Here is an 18315-nt window from a genome sequence, read left to right on the forward strand (position 1 = left end):
TTGTTTCAACACAGAAAGCAACTGAATGTGCTTGTATGATAAATGTTCAATCTCCATAAGGGTAACTTTAGCCAGATAACTAGAAAGGTTTTGACAACTGGTCATCCTTATTTCATTCACAAAAGTGGAAATATCTTAATATTTGCATTTCATTTATAGCATGAGACCTTTGGTGATAAAGTCATTGGAAGCCATCTTGTTAAAAGCCCTCCATTGGATATTTCATCCTCCCTTTCCCTTCTAGAAAGGGCAGGTTCAAATGGAGTCAGTTCAGCACATTAACGTACCAAATGAAATACTAGCAATATCAGCAGCTACATACCTGGTTCTTGTTTTGAGATTCAAGGATGCTAAACTCTTTACAAACAATTAACTTAACCTCACAATGGCCCTGTGAGTTTAGAAGGCAACATCCAACCTCACAGAAGTAAATCTGAAACATGGAGAATTTGAGTGATTTGCCCAAGGTCAGTGACAGAGTTGAAATAAGGGAACTGGAGTCCTGATTCCTGGTCCCAAACGCCATTCAATACCTCAGAACAGCACTGAACAGCTTCATATCTACCAAGGTCTGCAACTTAAATCCATAATTACACACCAAACAGAGCCCATGCCTCATACAATGCACAGAATGGACAGTGCTCACTTAATGAGCAGCTATTCAATATTTTGATTTCTCCTCATTGTTCAATGTGAGGCCCCAGGACTTGTTTACTGAGCACTATTCCCGCTTTGTACTGAAGACAGAATTGCTCATTTCTTCATAGACTTTTCTCTTTATAGACTCATCACTTCATTTCCGAGTGCTTTTCAAATATTAGTCAACTTATTTTCGCTACACTCCTATGAGGTGAGGGGGTGGAGCATGCCTATAGCAGATGAATCTTTGGGGAATTTAGAGGCTAAAATCTAAAAAGTCTCCACAGAGCATGTACGAGCTACAATTTTTGAAAGGCTTACAACTTGGCTAAATGTGGGCAGATTTTCATGGGGACAGCAAAAAGTCACATCCCTGACACAAAAGCCACCGACTGACATCCCTTATCAAATTTCAAGTCCTCCTAAAAAGTATGGTGGCACTAGAGCTTTTGAAAGAAAAGGTAACCAGGACTTTTTAGCCTAGGCAAAAAAACCACCTTATTTTTCCCTTGCCTCATTCTCAGAAATGCGGCACCCATTTTAGCTGAAATTTTCCAAAAAAAATCAGCCCGAGGTACACACTTCATGGCAAATTTGTGCTCAAACTGTTAAGTGTGACAAAATTATAGGCAACTGAAAACAGGGTCTAAAAATGGGAAGTGACAGGCAATCTCAGTAGGTGGTTGTACCAACCCTTCCCATAACTGTAGTAGGAATTTGGTATGCATCTGTGTTCTATAATGAGACTTCAGTGACTAACATCCACTTGTCACTATCTCTGCTTAAATGAGTGGGGGATTCATTTCATGAAGCTGTATCTCCACTGCAATTAGAACCAAACTGCTACATAACAGCTGATCAGAACTATGAACCTCAATGATAAAACAGTAGGACTACTGAAAAGCAGTGGAAGAAAGGATGATAGAGAGAGACTTCTGAAGATAGCACAGATTGAATTAGATTAATGGAGAAGCACTGCCTAATAAATGCTACTGTCACTTGTAAATCTGATCTACACACAGATTTCGTACTGATAGCTATTTTGATTAGAATTTGTGATTTTTTTTTAACTGAAGTAGCTATTGTGATACAACCCCTAGTGGGAGCACAGTTGTACTGATACAAAGGTGCTATGTGGAAATCAGCTATACCAGTATAAGCACTTTTATACTGATATAGCTGCATCCACACTAGAATTGTACTGCTTTAATTATACCAGTATAATTAAAGTGGTACAACTTATGTTCATGAGGCCCTAGACATCAGTGTTATAAATAAGGTTAAGATTTTGTCATGGGGGTATTTTAGTAAAAGTCATGGACAGATCACAGGCAATAAACAAAAATTCACAGAATCCCGCAACCTCTCTGTGACTTTTACTAAAACTACCCCAGGGGGCAGAAGGGGGAGGAAAGACTAACAGTCGGAACCTGCTGGAGGCTGACCGCTGGCCACTGCTCCAGCTTCGCCACTCCTCCTGCGATGCTGACCGCTCCTGTGGCGGTGGATGACCACTGGTCCCAGGGGCTACTCTGGCCCTGACCGCTGCTCCTGCTCCAGCTTCGGGGGCTAACCCGGTCCCGAGCTTTTGCTCCGGAGGCGGCGGCCACTGCTCCAGTGGCCCTGGGGGCTGACCATAGAGTGGAAAATACAGTAGTAACTACACACCACACAACAAAAACACTAACCCAGGAACCAAACCCTGCAACAAACCCTGGTGCCTACTCTGTCTGCATATCTATTCAAGGGACACCATCATAGGACCTAACCACATCAGCCACACCATCAGGGGCTCGTTCACCTGCACATCTACCAATGTGATATATGCCATCATGTGCCAGCAATGCCCCTCTGCCATGTACATTGGCCAAACCGGACAGTCTCTATGCAAAAGAATAAATGGACACAAATCAGACATCAGGAATTATAACATTCAAAAACCGGTAGGAGAACACTTCAATCTCCCTGGTCACTCAATAACAGACTTAAAAGTGGCAATTCAACAAAAAAACCTTCAAAAACAGACTCCAACGAGAAACTGCAGAACTGGAATTAATTTGCAAACTGGACACCATCAAATTAGGCCTGAATAAAGACTGGGAGTGGGTAGGTCATTACAAAAACTAATTTCCCCCTACTGATACTCACACCTTCTTGTCAACTGTTTGAAATGAGCCACTCTCATTACCACTACAAAAGTGATTTTTCCTCCCTTGGTATTCTACTGTTAATTGAATTGTCTCATTAGCACTGACCCTCCCACTTGGTAAGGCAACTCCCATCTTTTCATGTAGAGTGTATATATACACCTGCTACTGTATTTTCCACTCCATGCATCTGATGAAGTGGGTTTTAGCCCACGAAAGCTTATGCCCAAAAAAATGTGTTAGTCTTTAAGGTGCCACAAGGACTCCTCATTGTTTTTGCTGATACAGACTAACACGGCTACCACTCTGAAACTTGTCACCATACTTAAAGAGTATCAATGGTTTGCAGTCAAACGGGGAGGGAGCTGGTGGAGCATATCTAAGGGGACCTGCAGGGCTTTGTCCTGGGTCTGGTACTATTCAATATTTTCACTGATGACTTGGATAGCTTGGAGTTTGGAGTGGAGAGCATGTTTATAAAATTTGCAGATGACACCAAGCTGGGAGAGGTTTCTAGTGCTTTGGAGGCTTAGAATTCAAAATGACCTTCACAAATTGGAGAATTTGTTGGAAATCAACAAGAAGAATTTCAATAAATACAAGTGCAAAGCACTGCACTTAGGGAGAAGAAAATCCAATGCACAAGTACAAAATGGGGATATAACTAGCTAGGTACTGCTGAAAAGGATCTGGGGTTATAGCGGGTCACAGATTGAATATGAATCAACAATGTGATGCTGTTGCTAAAAAAAGATATTCTGCGGTGTATGAACAGGAATGCGTCATATTTAAGACATGGGAGGTAATTGTTCTGCTCTCCTTGTCACTGGTGAGGCCTCAGCTGGAACTGTGTCCAGTTCTGGGTGCCACACTAGGAAAGATGCGGACAAATTGGAAAGAGTACAGAGGCTGGCAAAAAAAAAAAAAAAAAAAACAACAAGGATAAAAGGTTTAGAAAACCAGACTTGTGAGGAAAGGTTAAAACTGAGGGGGAGCCCGATAACCATCTTTAAATATGTTACGGTCTGTTATAAAGAGGATGGTGATCAACTGTTCTCTGTGTCTACTGAAGGTAGGACAAGAAGTAATTGGCTTAATGTGCAGGAAAGCAGATTTAGGTTAAATATTGGGAAAATCTTTCTCAACTACCAGAATAGTTGAGCATTGGAACAGGCTTCCAAGGGAGGTTGTGGAGTTTTTAAAAACAGGTTAGACAAACACCTGTCAGGGTTGGTCTAGGTTTATTTGGCCCTGCCTCAGCCTAGCGGGCTGGATTAGATGATCTCACGGTCCCTTCCACCCATACACAGCTATGCTTTCATGACATTAGGACTGAAAAATACAACTAATTAGAACTCCATTAACCCATCTGTGGTACCAATATGTTTTCCTCCCACTTCCCACCCACCAGCATCTAGACTCTTAAAAAAAAAACAAAAAAAAACACAGTACACCCAACAACATGCACCTTGCATCTCAATTCCAATTTTGTTTTACAGCATTTACCAAAATCTGTCTTGCATCAGGAGTTCAGTGGGACAGTACTGGCGTTGGGGTTACATTTGGTTGTTTGCAAAGGAATTTTTCTCTTTAGAAGGTTGTGACAAGCACACATGCACAAAAACTTACTTGCTGCTTTGATGAAGCTTCTTTGAAACTGGTACATCATGAGTGGTCCAGGGAGCATTCTGGAATAGGAATAGCAAAACGTATACAATTGAGCAATAAAATAATCACTGAATCACTGAAAAGCAGCTTGGAGTCTGCTGTTCCCATAAACCCATTCTTAAATCATAAAGGACACAGCTAAGCAATACCAACTTTCCTAACTAGTTTCCTCTCATCAGAAAAAAACATAATATACAGAGGGGGCTTTGTTTTAGTCTTCCTTTCCTCTCTTTAATTGAATCAACTACCACTTCAGAATGACCAAGATATATAAAAGAAATAACACAGGCCAAACCTCCCTATAAATTCTCGAAACCTTGTATTATATATAAACAAAATACTAAGCGACTCGATGTTAAAATGTGTTACCGAAAACAGCACTAAAATTCTAACGATCATCATTTCCATAATGAATTTTCCACATCCACCCATGCCTTGGAAATCTTAACATGTATTTTGAAGGAAAGCTTGTGTAAACTTTGGTGCAGATGAAAACGAGAGACCAAGAGCACTGGCTAAAGCTACGCCTGGCACATGGTAGTGCTGTGCTAATTCTCTGTGCAGATCTTAAAATGGATCGCAATCCTGTCCTGCAGCTTCTCTGATATTTTAGTCATGGGCTCCTCTCAAATTTGCCTATACACTTCAGTCCTGACCTGTGAAATGACCTACTATTCCAGTCCTGTGTCTCATACTCTCACCTTATTCCTGTGCTAACCGTTCAGAAACTCTCTGGAGCAAAGATTGCCATTCATGCAAAGTTATGTGCTGGCTTTGTGACCTTCCAGGCTGAGATCGACCAACCTAACGACATTTGTCATCCACGTTGGATTTTGTTTCATTTTCTTATGCTTTAAAAATACGGACGTAGCAGGTAGCAGCATGTTCTGCATAACAGAATACCTATTGCTACTTGCAAACTAATGGGTAGCCCTCTTTTTGGATTAGGAACCACCAGTCTGTGAACAGCTCATCCCATCTCTAATATTACCTGTCAATGCATAATGCAATGCAATTAAAATGAAGGTTAGAGATGAGAAGGGGCCCATAATTAGAAGTTTGTAGTTTATTAATTACTGACAAATTCTTGCATATCTTTATTACTAAATAACTAACAGGAAGAAATTAATTTTAAGGCGGTACCAAAGGAAATAGTGTGATGTTGGCTCTAACATTCCTCTCCACAGTATCAGTTTTCTTTCTCTGAACTAGTGCTTCAGTAAATGATGTTACATGTCATACTTATACAATAATAGAAGATAACCCAATTGTAACAATGGCATCAGTTTTCGTGTGGTTGGACTGTACCCACATGTACAGTTCTATGCCTAGATATCAAAGAAAGCCTTATGAATTTTCATGGTCCTTTTGGAAAAACAAATTAACACTGAACTTTCTTCCACTAAGCCATCAGGACAACAGATTTGCTAGACAGCAGCATACTGGATTGCATTGTGTCTTCGCTTACAGGGAAAAGCCTGAATCAAGAGACAAACTTAACAGTGAGATACGTAAGAATAAGCTTTTATAAGTTACGGCTGTACCACCTGAGTAGGGCCATGAAAAACACGTCACGGACTGTGAAATCTGGTCTCCCCCCGTGAAATCTGGTCTTTTGTGTACTTTTACCCTATACTATACAGATTTCACAGGGGAGACCAGTGTTTATCAAACTGGGGGTCCTGACCCAAAAGGGAGTTGCGGGGGGTCACACGGTTATTTTAGGGGAGGTAACTGTATTGCCACCCTTATTTCTGCGCTGCCTTCAGAGCTGGGTGGCCGGAGAGGGGCGGCTGCTGTCTGATGGTCCAGCTCTGCAGGCAGCAGCTCAGAAGTAAAAGATGGCAATACCATACCAGGCCATGCTTACTTCTGCACTGCTGCTGGCAGCGGCTCTGCCTTCGGAGCTGGGCTCCCGGCCTGCAGCCACCGCTCTCCAGCTGCCCAGCTCTGAAGGCAGTGCCGCCGCCAGCAGCAGCAGCGTAAAAGTAAGGGTAGCCGTACTGCAATCCCACCTACAATAACCTTGTGACCCTCCCCCCAACTCCTTTTTGGGTCAGGACCCCTACAATTACAAGGCCGTGAAATTTCAGATTAAAATCATGAAATTTATGATTTTTTAAATCCTATGACCGTGAAATTGACCAAAATAGACCCTACACATTAGCATTTGTACAGTATTCAGTAAACTCCCAAAGTCCTGCCCAAGCGTGCATGGGGTTCAGTGGAAAAGCCAAGGTGGATTCTTTAAGAGCAGTCTCTTCCTTAGTTATTTTAAACTCGCTCCCCTGTCAAGAAACTTGGGTAGTGGGTGAGGTTATCCCCAGGACACTACAGAACACACTTGTGGAGACATATAACACAGGAGGCGTTTCTCCCCTACCTCAAGTAAGTTTTCAGTGCACTGGTGATAGTCTTTATCTCCCACTCAGCACAGATGTCCGTTTCTGTTTCAGAGGCTGTTTTGGGATCTAGGGAAGAAAGGCAACAAAAGAATGAGTGGCTCAAAGAGAACACATTAAACAACGTAATCACCTCCAAAGTTACTCCTGTGGGGTTAGCTCTGAAGGAAAATCCCACCACCCAGTTTCTCAATGGTCTCGCCAAATAACCAACACCAGCAAATACTTTTGAGCCTTGAGAGCTGTTCCAGCTCACAAGGATATGGATGAAGACGGCGACCGCAGGTTGGACACTAGGACTCACTTGCATGTGTTCAAAAGCAAAAAGAAGAGGAGCTCATCACTCATGGGTGATGGGACCAATGCTTTTGTTTCAAGCGTGATGATAAAAAAGGTTTCAAGACACTGCTGTGCTTAGATACTACAGTGATGGAAGCAGAACAATATCAGACAGAGGCAGACAGACTAGACACACGCCGTTTAATGTAGACTTTGGGACATAATTGCAGTATAAATAATATAAGGACAATGGCAGCAAGGCATGCCTAAATGACTGGCAAGTGATTTGGGCACACAGCAGTACAAATTAGTGGTGGGGAACGCACAGTGACCACTAGTAACCAGGGCCAGCTGTATCATACAATTAAAGCAGGCAAGTGCCTAAGGCAACAAAATAACAGGGGCAATAGGACATTCAATAATTGTGTGCATGTGACACTGCTGGCTGGGAAAGGCAGACATTTGCTTGCTTGCCCAGGGCAGAACCACCACTAGACCTAGCCCTGCTGGCAACTGAGGAAATTACACATGCGCTTGACCCCCTTTGTTCTGCAGCTGGAGTAAAAGGAGGAAACAAAGCTGTCGCACACAGCACTACATAGCAGGACATTGGCACAGCAGCGTGTCAGCAAATGATCCACTGTGTCACTTGACCTGGTAGACCCTAGCTTGCCACTCCAGAAACCTGTTGCCAGATGAGTGCTTTTGCCAGCCTGACATTTGCTGCTAGGAGGTGGAGGGAGAACTCCGGCCATAAAGTTCCCATTGGCTTGCAAAAGCAGGAACATCTGCAAACATCCTCAGGGGCCCTGCTGGCAGAGTTCTACAGCAAGGAAACTTGTACATGGTCAGCTTTCTCTATAGGTATACGGGTGATGGAGAATGTAGGGTATTCTCGTTTACTTTATTTGTATCATGGTGAGGGGAGAAATACCAAACCCTATTTTTAAATGTTGTAGAGCAATGAGTCTGGGAAGGCGGCACGGGGCGGGCGGGTCATTGGCTTAGAAAAATCATATTTTGGTTTGTTTTTTCACCTCTGGCCTCTTGATGTCATTCTATTAGTTTCCTACATCCTCTTCTCAGCAGACCGTTCCTTGGCAGACTTAAAGATTTTTTAAATGTCTGATTCATCCCTCCCCATCCCTGGAGTCACATGCAGAGATTTACAAAAACTTCTGAACTTCCACAACATGAGCAAGCCCTGGAGAGATGTCAAATATTACTTCAACTCTCTTAATTCTAGGGGCAATCCGGCTCAAACAGCAAGACAACAGAAGACAGAGCCTGGCTCTAAGTGAGAAGAAATTGGCAAGTTTTACATGTGCAAGCCATTGCATGAACCACATCTAGTAAACCAGCTATTTAGTCTTCTCCTACGCCAGGCCTCCAACCAAACAAACGTTATGTAACATTACAGAGAAGAAAAAAAAGACTCAAATAACAGTCAGGCTAGAAGGCTTTTTATAGCAATATGAGGCAAGTTTCTCGGAGCTTAAGCACATCCATTTTAATATACTTCATTTCCAGGCCAGCCTGTCCAGAGACTCCTGAGCAATCTTTGTTTTCAAAAAGGGCTGCCAATTTCTGCACCTCCCTGTCGATCTCTCTGGTATGCTGGGAGTTTGACTCTTCTGATCCTCAGAGCCTACCTGGGAACAAATTAAACACTTCTGGCAGTCTCTAAGTGCTGTATGTTCATATTTATATCAGCAGTTTCCTTTCCCACGCTGATCCTTGCCCTCCACGTGTGCATGCATGACTCTGCCCTGTGCAGCTTTAACTCTGCCCTTCACCTTCTAATTCCTGATGTTGCAGCCATCATCATTGCCCAAGAAGGGTTAGTTCGGACTCAGGAGCTCTTCCAGGCACTCACTGGGCTCAACACTTAGCAGCCCAGAAAATGAGACGCCTAAGCTAGGAGTGGCAGCCAACGTCTCCTGCTTGGCAGTGCAAAGTACTAACCACCAGGCCTGCCCCCGGGCTGTTTTTAACTTTGAGAGTCCCAAATCCACACATTCCTTCACATGCCACCATGAAAGCACAGGAGGAGAGATGATCCATTGCACCAGTCAGAGAGGGGAAGAAAACCGCTGCGCAAACTGTGGCCAGATCAGAGTAAACCAGCAGCTCACCTTTTATGTCAAGGTGCTCATTTTCCCAAGGCTTCTCCAGCTACGCCGTGGTGAGTGGCTACTCTCCAGCCCTTTCCTCTGGCCAAAGAGACATACAAAAACATCTTCCTCGGCCTGCCTGGACACACACGGAGGGAACCCAATGAGGCTGTGGATGGCTGCCTTCCTCCAGCCCACAAATATCAACTGTCCACTATTACCTCCCTGCCAAAGGAATGCTCCTTCCCCACTGGCAGCTCCTAGGGCCGCTGCATATAGCACTAACAGAGCCTGCTTCAGGGTTCTGATACAGTCCAGCCAGTTAAGCATTCCCCCAATAAAAGGGAGCAAAAATTTAATCAGCAGTGAAACTGATGGTGTCGAGCCCAATCATGCAAGATTCTGCTGAGTGCCCTGAACTCCTTATTACATGGCTCAAGAACCTCACCAGATCAGGCCCTGAACACGAAGGGAACATTTGGCAATGCTGTTTTCCTTCTGGGTCCTCAGCACCGTGACTGCCTCTGTTTTCACTGGCACAACTACCTGCCACTCATGGAGACTGCCAGGTTTGGCTCCCGCAACCCAGCAGGGGCCAGGAAGACTGTGGAAGCAGCTTGGCGCACACCCCCACACACGACAGGTAAATGAACGGCTGTAAATGGCTCTTCCACACCCTCTGCTGGAGGATTTCAGGAGAGGCTTTCCCAGGCTCTGTGGGAAAGCGTGGCCCAGTTATCCCCAACCCAGACAGGCTGCTACACTTGGCATCATGAGGGCTCAAATAAGAGGCCATCAGTGGAGACCCTCTTGGCGCCTTGGCAGTGTAGAAACACAGGGAGCGATTCTGTGCTGCACCTTGTAGAGACACAATATAAACTTTGCAATTGGGTGGAAGGAGTTGGGGGACTGGGGAGGTAAGTGGCTTAAAAGTCATTTTGCACCCTCCTAATCCTGGGCTGCTTCAGGAGCTGAAATGGCTCCCAAAGTAATTTAGGCACTCAACCCAATCTGCTGAGAACCTCTGTAGTACACAGCACCTTCCCCACCCCCACCATCTGCAGACCCTGACCTACCCCCTACACTGGCCTTTATGGGGCATTCATTTTGCTGTCTTCACAATGTCTCTGCCAGGGGAATTCTCTGGTTGGCTATGGGGCTTTTATGGCCTGACACTGCAACAGCATATGGGGGCCAAAATGGGTTTTGAGCTCAATATGGTGCACCTATCTGGAGTGAAGGAGCCTGTTCATTTATTCTATTTTTATTTTTAAACACTACTCACTCCTCTCCTTCCCCTCATCTCCTCCGTGGGCCTCCCTTCCCTTTGTGTATTTCTTTTTAAAATTCCCTTTAAGAAACAAACAAACAAACAAAACAAAACAAAACACATGCAGCTGTTCTGCACGGAGTGAATACGAGGCTTTGGCCAGCAAAATGTTTACTTCCAAAACCCAAGATCTGAAACAACTGCAGAGGAAGTTGTGCTTTTAGAAACCTGGAGTCATGCTGCCTCTTCTCTGATCTCTGTGAGCCTCCAACTAGATCAGGAAGCGAGGGCTGTTTCGAAGTCACTGTTTGTAGTCAGACAATATTTAAGGCAGTATTTTATCAGTTTCTGTGGAAGCTCTGGTGTAACATCCTAATGCCATTACAGGAAAATAACGATTGAAAAAGGCAGGAACCATTTTTTCTTCCTGCAGACTTCTAGCATTTTGTACTTCAGTGCTACAGGGCTAAAGGATTGCTCGAATCAGTTACCGTCAGGTGGCTGTTCAGTGACCTATGTGAAGTGAGTGGGCATTTTCAGTCCAGTTCCTAGCAGACAACTGGCCATGTTCCAGAGATCATCATGACAACTGTCACTGACAATTAAAACCAAATGACATTAAAAACCCCCATTACGTTTGCATTAATTGGCACCACTGGTGGTAACCCAGGTAAACGCTCAGGTATGGAATCTGCACAACGAGTGAAGATCTTGGCTCCTCCAGGTAAGGATCGAAAAGCATTGTCTGGTCACTGTTTGAGAAGGGGAAAGCCGTGAATAAGTTCCTCTTGCAGGCACAAGTTCATGCTTCCCATTGCTTTTGTGCTTGTTTGCATTCCATTTCTGAGTTCATTTATTGTCTAATTTAATTCTCAATTTCTTAACGATTGGTAGGTGAATTTGACTATAATAATTTCCTATATTAATTGAAGAGTGATAAATAAAACCCTGGGCCTTGATTACAAGCTCGGGACACTGACTGCAAACAACCCAGATATGCATGAGAATAGAAAGTGAGCCTGATCTGACAATGGGAGTCTTTCCATTGATCTCAGTGAAAACTGGAGCAGGTCCTTTTGATGCAATTGAAAAAGTGCTTGACTGCCAGCCTGCAGGAAACACAGAATTCCGAAGCATATAATGACTACTAAAGTCAAACAGCACGCTGCTGGGTGCAGCTGATTACCCTCTATCATTCCCTGGATTCAACTCAATGGTTACTTTTTCTGCACTCATTTATAATATGTTCCTGAATTTTAAAACAATAGGTAAAAACTGTGCAATTTTGAAAGCAATTAAAAGTTTGTATTGAAAAAGAGTTTGGGTTTCCTTCATGGCAATGGGTTTATTTTAAAGGAAAAAAAATCAAAAGGGGTAGTGAAAAAAAAATCTGTATTAATGACAAAAATCAAGTGTGTGTCACACAGACATCACACAAACGAACACAATCCTTCCTAATCAGTTTCAGTGTGATTTGCCATCTGACTTGCTTTTTAAAAGGAGGCAATTTTTATTGGTTAAAAATAACTTGATATGGTCACAATGTGCAGAAGTTAAAGGTTTTTTATATCAGTGCCAACACAGCCAGTTAGCGAAGACTCAGCAAGATGTATGTTCAGACAAACACAGCAAAGATGAATGTGAACAATAATGGGAAACAGAAGCATGAACATTTCTTCTTCTATGAACCCCTCATCACAACAGACATGGAAGAGGTCAACTTGTCCACCCCCACCACCGTACCAGCCAGTGCAAGATCCTTTCCCATGCACATTTACTAGGGGTTTGTCCTGCCTAATCATAAACGTCCCACAACATGGAGCTTCCACTGCGTCCGAACTGTTATGAATAAGCTTAACAAACGGACAGAGATTGATGTTTGATTTAAAGGATCACGTGGTGGTCGTCTGAAGAAAAACAAGGCAGCCCCAAACACAACAAATTCCAAGATCAGCAGAAGTCAGGATGTGGGTTTCGTTTTGGGGTTTTTTGTAGACAATAGCACTGGTGACTGAGAGAAACTGAGAGGCATCATCTCCAATCCTGAGCCTGCCCACCCAGGCATACTACCAACTAAACAACTCCCATGGCACAGAGAATCAAGTTAGCTGGGGTCGCAAACTTTCAGCTTGATGTTAAGTTAAATGACTAAGAATGATTAAACCCTGGAAAAAAACAAGCACTCTGATGGAAATACAGCGAGACGCTTGCATACAATGGCACAGCTGCTCCCCAGAGGCTGATTCTTCCAGATGGTGTCTGAAATGCCGATTAGCCTATCCAGTGACATCTTTCCCAGAAGTACTGCAGCCAATGTTGCAGAATGTCTTTAGTAAATTTCTGGGAGATGTAAGGGGGAGGGGAACAGTACTAGTCACCGCTGCTGTTATTTCAATTCCTCACCACTTTCTCTATGATAAATACAATCATGTACTAATTCTAATCACCACTTGGGTGACATTAAGATGGTTTCAAAAACAGCCATAAAGATATTTCATCATAAAGGCCAATGGCTATAGGAAATCTCACTCACCACTGACTACATTGGCAAGGATCAGTAGGATCACTCAATACGTTATACTCCACCATGTATATAAGGCGCCTCTAAAGAACAGATTTGCATGCTGATTCTATTACTATCCTGTGTTTGTGTGCATGTCTTAATACAATGCTTCAAAAACAGCTGTGCTTGATAAATAAGTAACTCTTTGGAGACATTTAATGGCAGGGGCTAAAGAAATATAAACACTTTACAAATGTTGATGAATTAAGCCTCAAAAGAACCCTGACAGAGAGGTATTCACCATTTCACCAGTAGGGAAACTGAGGAGCAAATCATTTGCCTTTGGTACACGAGTCCCACAGCAAGAGCGTGGCAGGTACTGTATTTGAGTCTAATGCAGCTGCTGCCAATGCAAAGTGCTATCTGCAAATACCTCCAAGCTCTGAGCCCAGAGCAGCATAGCACCTTCTATAGAAAAGGGTCGCTCTGAAGGTCTCCACAGTAGTGTGCCACTTACACCAATCACTGCTCCCTGAAACCTGATCCACTTGCCATTTAATCTGTATGTGAATCACTAATGCTGACCACATTCATTTCTAAATATAAGGGAAACCTGAAGTTGTAAGCAAAATCTGGCTCCTTAGCTCATGAGGTTTTGATCTGAATAGTCAACATTTGAGCAGGATGTTGCATTTACTTTAAACGCATTAAGTCCTAAAAAAAGGCAGGGAGCGAATGAGGGAGAGAAAAAGCAGAGCTCAGTTCGGCAGTCCCTTTACAGAGAGCTTGTGTCTGCCTTGAGGCTGGTACTCAGCAAAGATACTCCCCTTGGGTTCTGTTGTTAATATGAGGAGGTCAGGACACGTCCTTTTCCAGCCAGACAATAACAATATTGAAGATCAACAGGGATTAAAATAAATGACCTTGCAACACCTACTTGGGTGACACCCCTAATCATCTAGCCTGCCAGCGAGTTTAGGCCTCATTACTATGCTTCAGACATCAGCAGCTAATGAAGACATGGCAGGCAAGACACAAACACTGACTAGATCACCACATTGTGAGGCACGAGGCCAAAGATGGAGTGTCTTCAGCTACTAAGGAGATGATGCTTTTGGATGGTGGCCAAAACCTTTGATTCCTCTCAGCACTAAAGAACCCGCAAAGGACCAAATCCAGCCAGGGAAACTTATACTGAAACAGATCTATTTGAGAGAGCAGAACAGAGGCCATGATTTGGCCCATTTTGTGGAGACAATAATTCCAAATGCGTTGATAGTTCTTAACACTACGCATTCTGGTTAAAAAACAAAACAAAACAAAAAACCAGAGGTCCTGGCATATCAGATCAGATTGTGCGGTGGGTGCACTCAAAGTAGCAGTTTATGTTTGCCAGTGGCCAGTACCTGATGCTTTTTTGAGCCAGGCTGGCAAACGTATGACCCATGAGATAGATCCAGCCCAGATGATGTTGTTACCAGGGCTGCCCAGAGTGGGGGGCAAGTGGGGCAATTTGCCCCAGGCCCCGGGCCCCACAGGGGCCCCCACAAGAATATAGTATTCTATAGTATTGCAATTTTTTATGTAAGGGCCCCCCAAAATTGCTTTGCCCCAGGCCCCCTGAATCCTCTGGGCGGCCCTGGTAGTTACGTGGCCCATAGGACATATTCAGATTCTCCATAATCTATGATAAACTTTCATTAAAACAATAGCCCTTATGGCTGCAGAGATAGGCTTCCAAATATGAACAGAGTGTGACTGAAGCAGTGGTGTCTGTCTTAGTCTGCAGGGAGCCTGGAACAATGACTTGCAGGTGTGACCGCCTCGGTCCCCTGTTAGCCTCACTGGACTACCAACTTTAAAGCACAATTATGAAATGTCAGTGTCAACATTAAACGAATTAATCACTGATCACTTTAGTGGCTAGCCTGGAGATAGGGGTGGGGATGAAGTACACAGGGTTGGAAATTGGAGTTGCTGCAAGGAGAAAATGCAGAGGGGAAAAAACGGAGGAGGATCAAAGATTGAGAAGGGGGAGAGAAACCGAGAGAGGACAATAGGGTGGACAGCGCAGCAGTCCAAAGGGTAGACAGCACAGTAGTCCCACAGAGAACAGATTTTCCAATGAGTGATGAATGTGACAATAAGGCACTGAACAAATAACTAAATATTCAGTTACAGACATCTACTAGTTAGAGACACCTGCTAATTTATATTGGGCCTACCAGGCACTAGACACCACGAGATGGGGTTGGAATGTTACCACGTTAACTGGCTGTTTACAACTTTTCTTAAGTGTTCTTGTCATGCATGTCTAGAGTGCTTGGCGCTCTGGGTGGGTATTTTTCCCTATGGAGTTATTAGAGCTAAAGCAATAAATGAAATTGTAAATCCAACTGAAACAGGACTGAAAACCACATGCTTCAGCTTACAGCAGGTTACCTCTTTGGAAACCCATGTGGAAACATCCTCCTGTCATGGCTTCATTTCAGATTCCAGAGCGAAAAAAAGTACTGAACTGCTCTCTTGTGTGCGCAGCTGTATGTGTTCTAAGTTCTGCTGCACTTTTGCATCGATATATCAACCTTAAACTCTTTGGCTCCTATTGTACATTGCTACTGCCACATGAACAGGACCAGCAACAGGGGTATGTGGCATAGGTGGCTGCCTGAGACAGCAGACTTTCAATAGGTAGTGAAGAGAGGAATGCCCCTACCTTGATTCCAAAGAGTCACTCCCACACACTGGCAGGGGCAGCAGCGGGTCAGCCATGACTGCTGATACTGCTGGCTGACAGGATGTGAATGTGAATGGGATTGAGGGACTTGCAACCCCTGAGGTTTGTGGCAGAGCAGAGTGGAGAGACAATGCCCCCCACCTTGCTACATTAAATGAGATTTGGGGCCCAGCTGGGTCTGCACTGACCTCTGAAGTACTGTATCTCACTATTCAGTTGTGCTTGTCTTCAGTGTTCAAAACACCCAGGATTTGTAGCTCTCCATTCTTCACAGTGAGAGCAATGGAATTGTGAAAGCAGAAGGCAGACTGCAATGCAGAGGGGCTTAGCACAAAGTAGAAACTGGGAAGGAGATGGTGTCACATCATCAGGCTGTTCAGCATACATCACAGAGAGGACCAATAGCCTTGAACTTCACACAGGCAAAACCTTTCCGAGGTGGGAGGGACCTCTGAAGACCTGACTAGGACTCTGTCTCAAGTGGACATTCTCAAAACACTGGGTTGAGCCTCGTTGGTCAGACACAGAACCCTAACAATGTCAGCCCCTTTTGCCCTTCCCTTTAGCACATTCATCTACAGATAAAGAAGCTCTTCCAGAGGGGTCTATTGAAAAACCAGATGAAATTATGGAACAGTCACTGCCCCCCACAATCCCACAGCAGCTAAGCCCAACACACACACTTGCTATCCCCAGCCAGTTAATCTACACTATTCCCTTCACACTCTGACCAACTGTTAGAATGGCTGTGTTGAAGTCTGACTGACAACAGGGTTCTTTTATGCCCTGCTATGGGGAAAGCTAATAACAAGAAAGGGGTGGGAGGGGGGCAGGGATAAAATAATGCTGTTAGCAGTAAACAGCTGGACAGGAAAATTAGGTCTAAAGGGAGAGCAACTAGAACCATGAGCAACAGGAAATAGAGACAAAACTTGAGAGGGAGCATGTGGCAGGTATAGGAATAAAAACTAACAGCTATTTTTCTGACGGTTATAGGCTGCATTTGGGAAGACTGCCAAGATTTGCAAAGCATATGAGTGAAGCACAAGCAACAGACCAGGTGAAATAAAAGCCCCTTTAAAGTGGATGCCCTACACAATTCCTAGTGTTCCGATCCCCGCACTCTCCTGACCTCTCACAGAACATGTTAATGAGAGTTCATTTCCCAAAGTGGAATTCCCACCCCAGGTTCTGGTATTTCGACAAAAGCCTCCATCACCAGGACTGGTAATAAGCTGCTTCCCTCTAATGCGGATTTGAGACACTTACCCATTAAGATACTCAATAGCTTTTGAACTCTGGAGTTTACTCCAACAATTCGGTAGAGCCCTTGCTCATTGATCCCTGGAAAAATAAAGAGGTTACTTAATTAGGGGAATGTTAAAAGAACTATTAACATTTCTTTCATTTCCTTGGCTTCGCTAATAGCTGCAGTAATTAAAGCTTCCACCAGCTGCATACAACACTCTCAGCCGGGCTGTTATAGAAAGGGTTGAGATTTGGTTTTGACGTCTGGGTTTTTATGTATTTATTACAAAGTGGTGTCTCCTGATCAGCTCAGGAATCAGAGGTGCCTGTTCTCCACACTAGTGGACAACAGGAAAGCATGGAAGCACCAGAAACAAATATCATTTGATTGGCAACATGTGTGTAGGTGGGTTGCGGAGTCTGATGCTAAGACCTGCTGGTCAGGGACTGTGTCTTTCCATATGTCAGCAGAGTGTGCAGCACAATGTGATTCTGATCCAAAGTGAGGCTTATGGTAGTATAGAAATAAATAATAAAGGACCTGACTAACTGGAGCTGAATGTCCCTCCAGTCTTACTGAAGGGAATGAGAGTTGAGGGCATTTTGATCTCTGTGGGTCTAAATAAATGTGTTAGCTTTGTTTCCCACCCCCTCCCTTTTCTTTTTTTTTTTTTTTTTTGAACCAGGGTTTTAATCACAGCCAGCATGTTATCTCAACAGCATTTATACCATGGACAGCAGGAAAATCTCAATAATGCAAACTCTTTTTCTTCATTTAGGGTGTTGCAAAACTTCACCAGCTTGCAGCTCTTTAGTAACCACCCCATACTCTATGTCCTTAGGATCGGAGCCTCTACAGCACTGCAGTATGGCAAATACTCAGCTCCTAACAACACCCAATGTTCTGAATTCTCTCCCAGGTAGGATGGAGAGCAATGGGCTGGGACTTGGGAGACCTGGGTTCAAATCTGGATCAGCCACAGATTTCCTGTCTGACCGTGGGCAAGTCACTTTCTCTTACCTGTGCCTATCCCACCTGTAAAATGGGGATGACATTTCTCTACCCCACAGGGGTATTGAGAATAAAATTCATATTTGTTTATGAACATTAAATTATACCCAAAATTAGATTTCAAATTAAATTCCGCTCCTAATTTTAAAAATCTAGCCCAACATTTCTTTGTTTATCCTTCTGTTCTTGATATTTGCTTAACACTTGTGTTCTCCAGTTATTCAAGCTCAAGTACATGGCCAGCTAGGGCATCTGTGTGAGCCTATAATGAGGTATATCAAACATGGGTCTCTGAG

The 18315-nt window shown here is 43.8% G+C and overlaps 1 protein-coding gene across 3 annotated transcripts in view; it reads right to left on the reverse strand.

Moving 5' to 3' along the window:
• ARHGAP26 (Rho GTPase activating protein 26) overlaps positions 1-18315 on the reverse strand; it is a 443229-nt gene that overhangs the window by 125320 nt on the left and 299594 nt on the right. For all 3 annotated transcript variants that reach the window (XM_026659432.1, XM_026659434.1, XM_026659433.1), the window contains exons 14-16: positions 17029-17103; positions 6838-6925; positions 4416-4474 (exon numbers count right to left, since the gene is read on the reverse strand). In XM_026659432.1, the coding sequence (XP_026515217.1) occupies positions 4416-4474; positions 6838-6925; positions 17029-17103 (222 nt within the window). The remainder of the gene's footprint in view (positions 1-4415; positions 4475-6837; positions 6926-17028; positions 17104-18315) is intronic.

Source organism: Terrapene carolina, unplaced genomic scaffold (assembly GCF_002925995.2).
Source record: "Terrapene carolina triunguis isolate 2854851 unplaced genomic scaffold, T_m_triunguis-2.0 Scaffold629, whole genome shotgun sequence".
In the NCBI taxonomy this organism is placed as follows: Eukaryota; Metazoa; Chordata; order Testudines; family Emydidae; genus Terrapene; species Terrapene triunguis.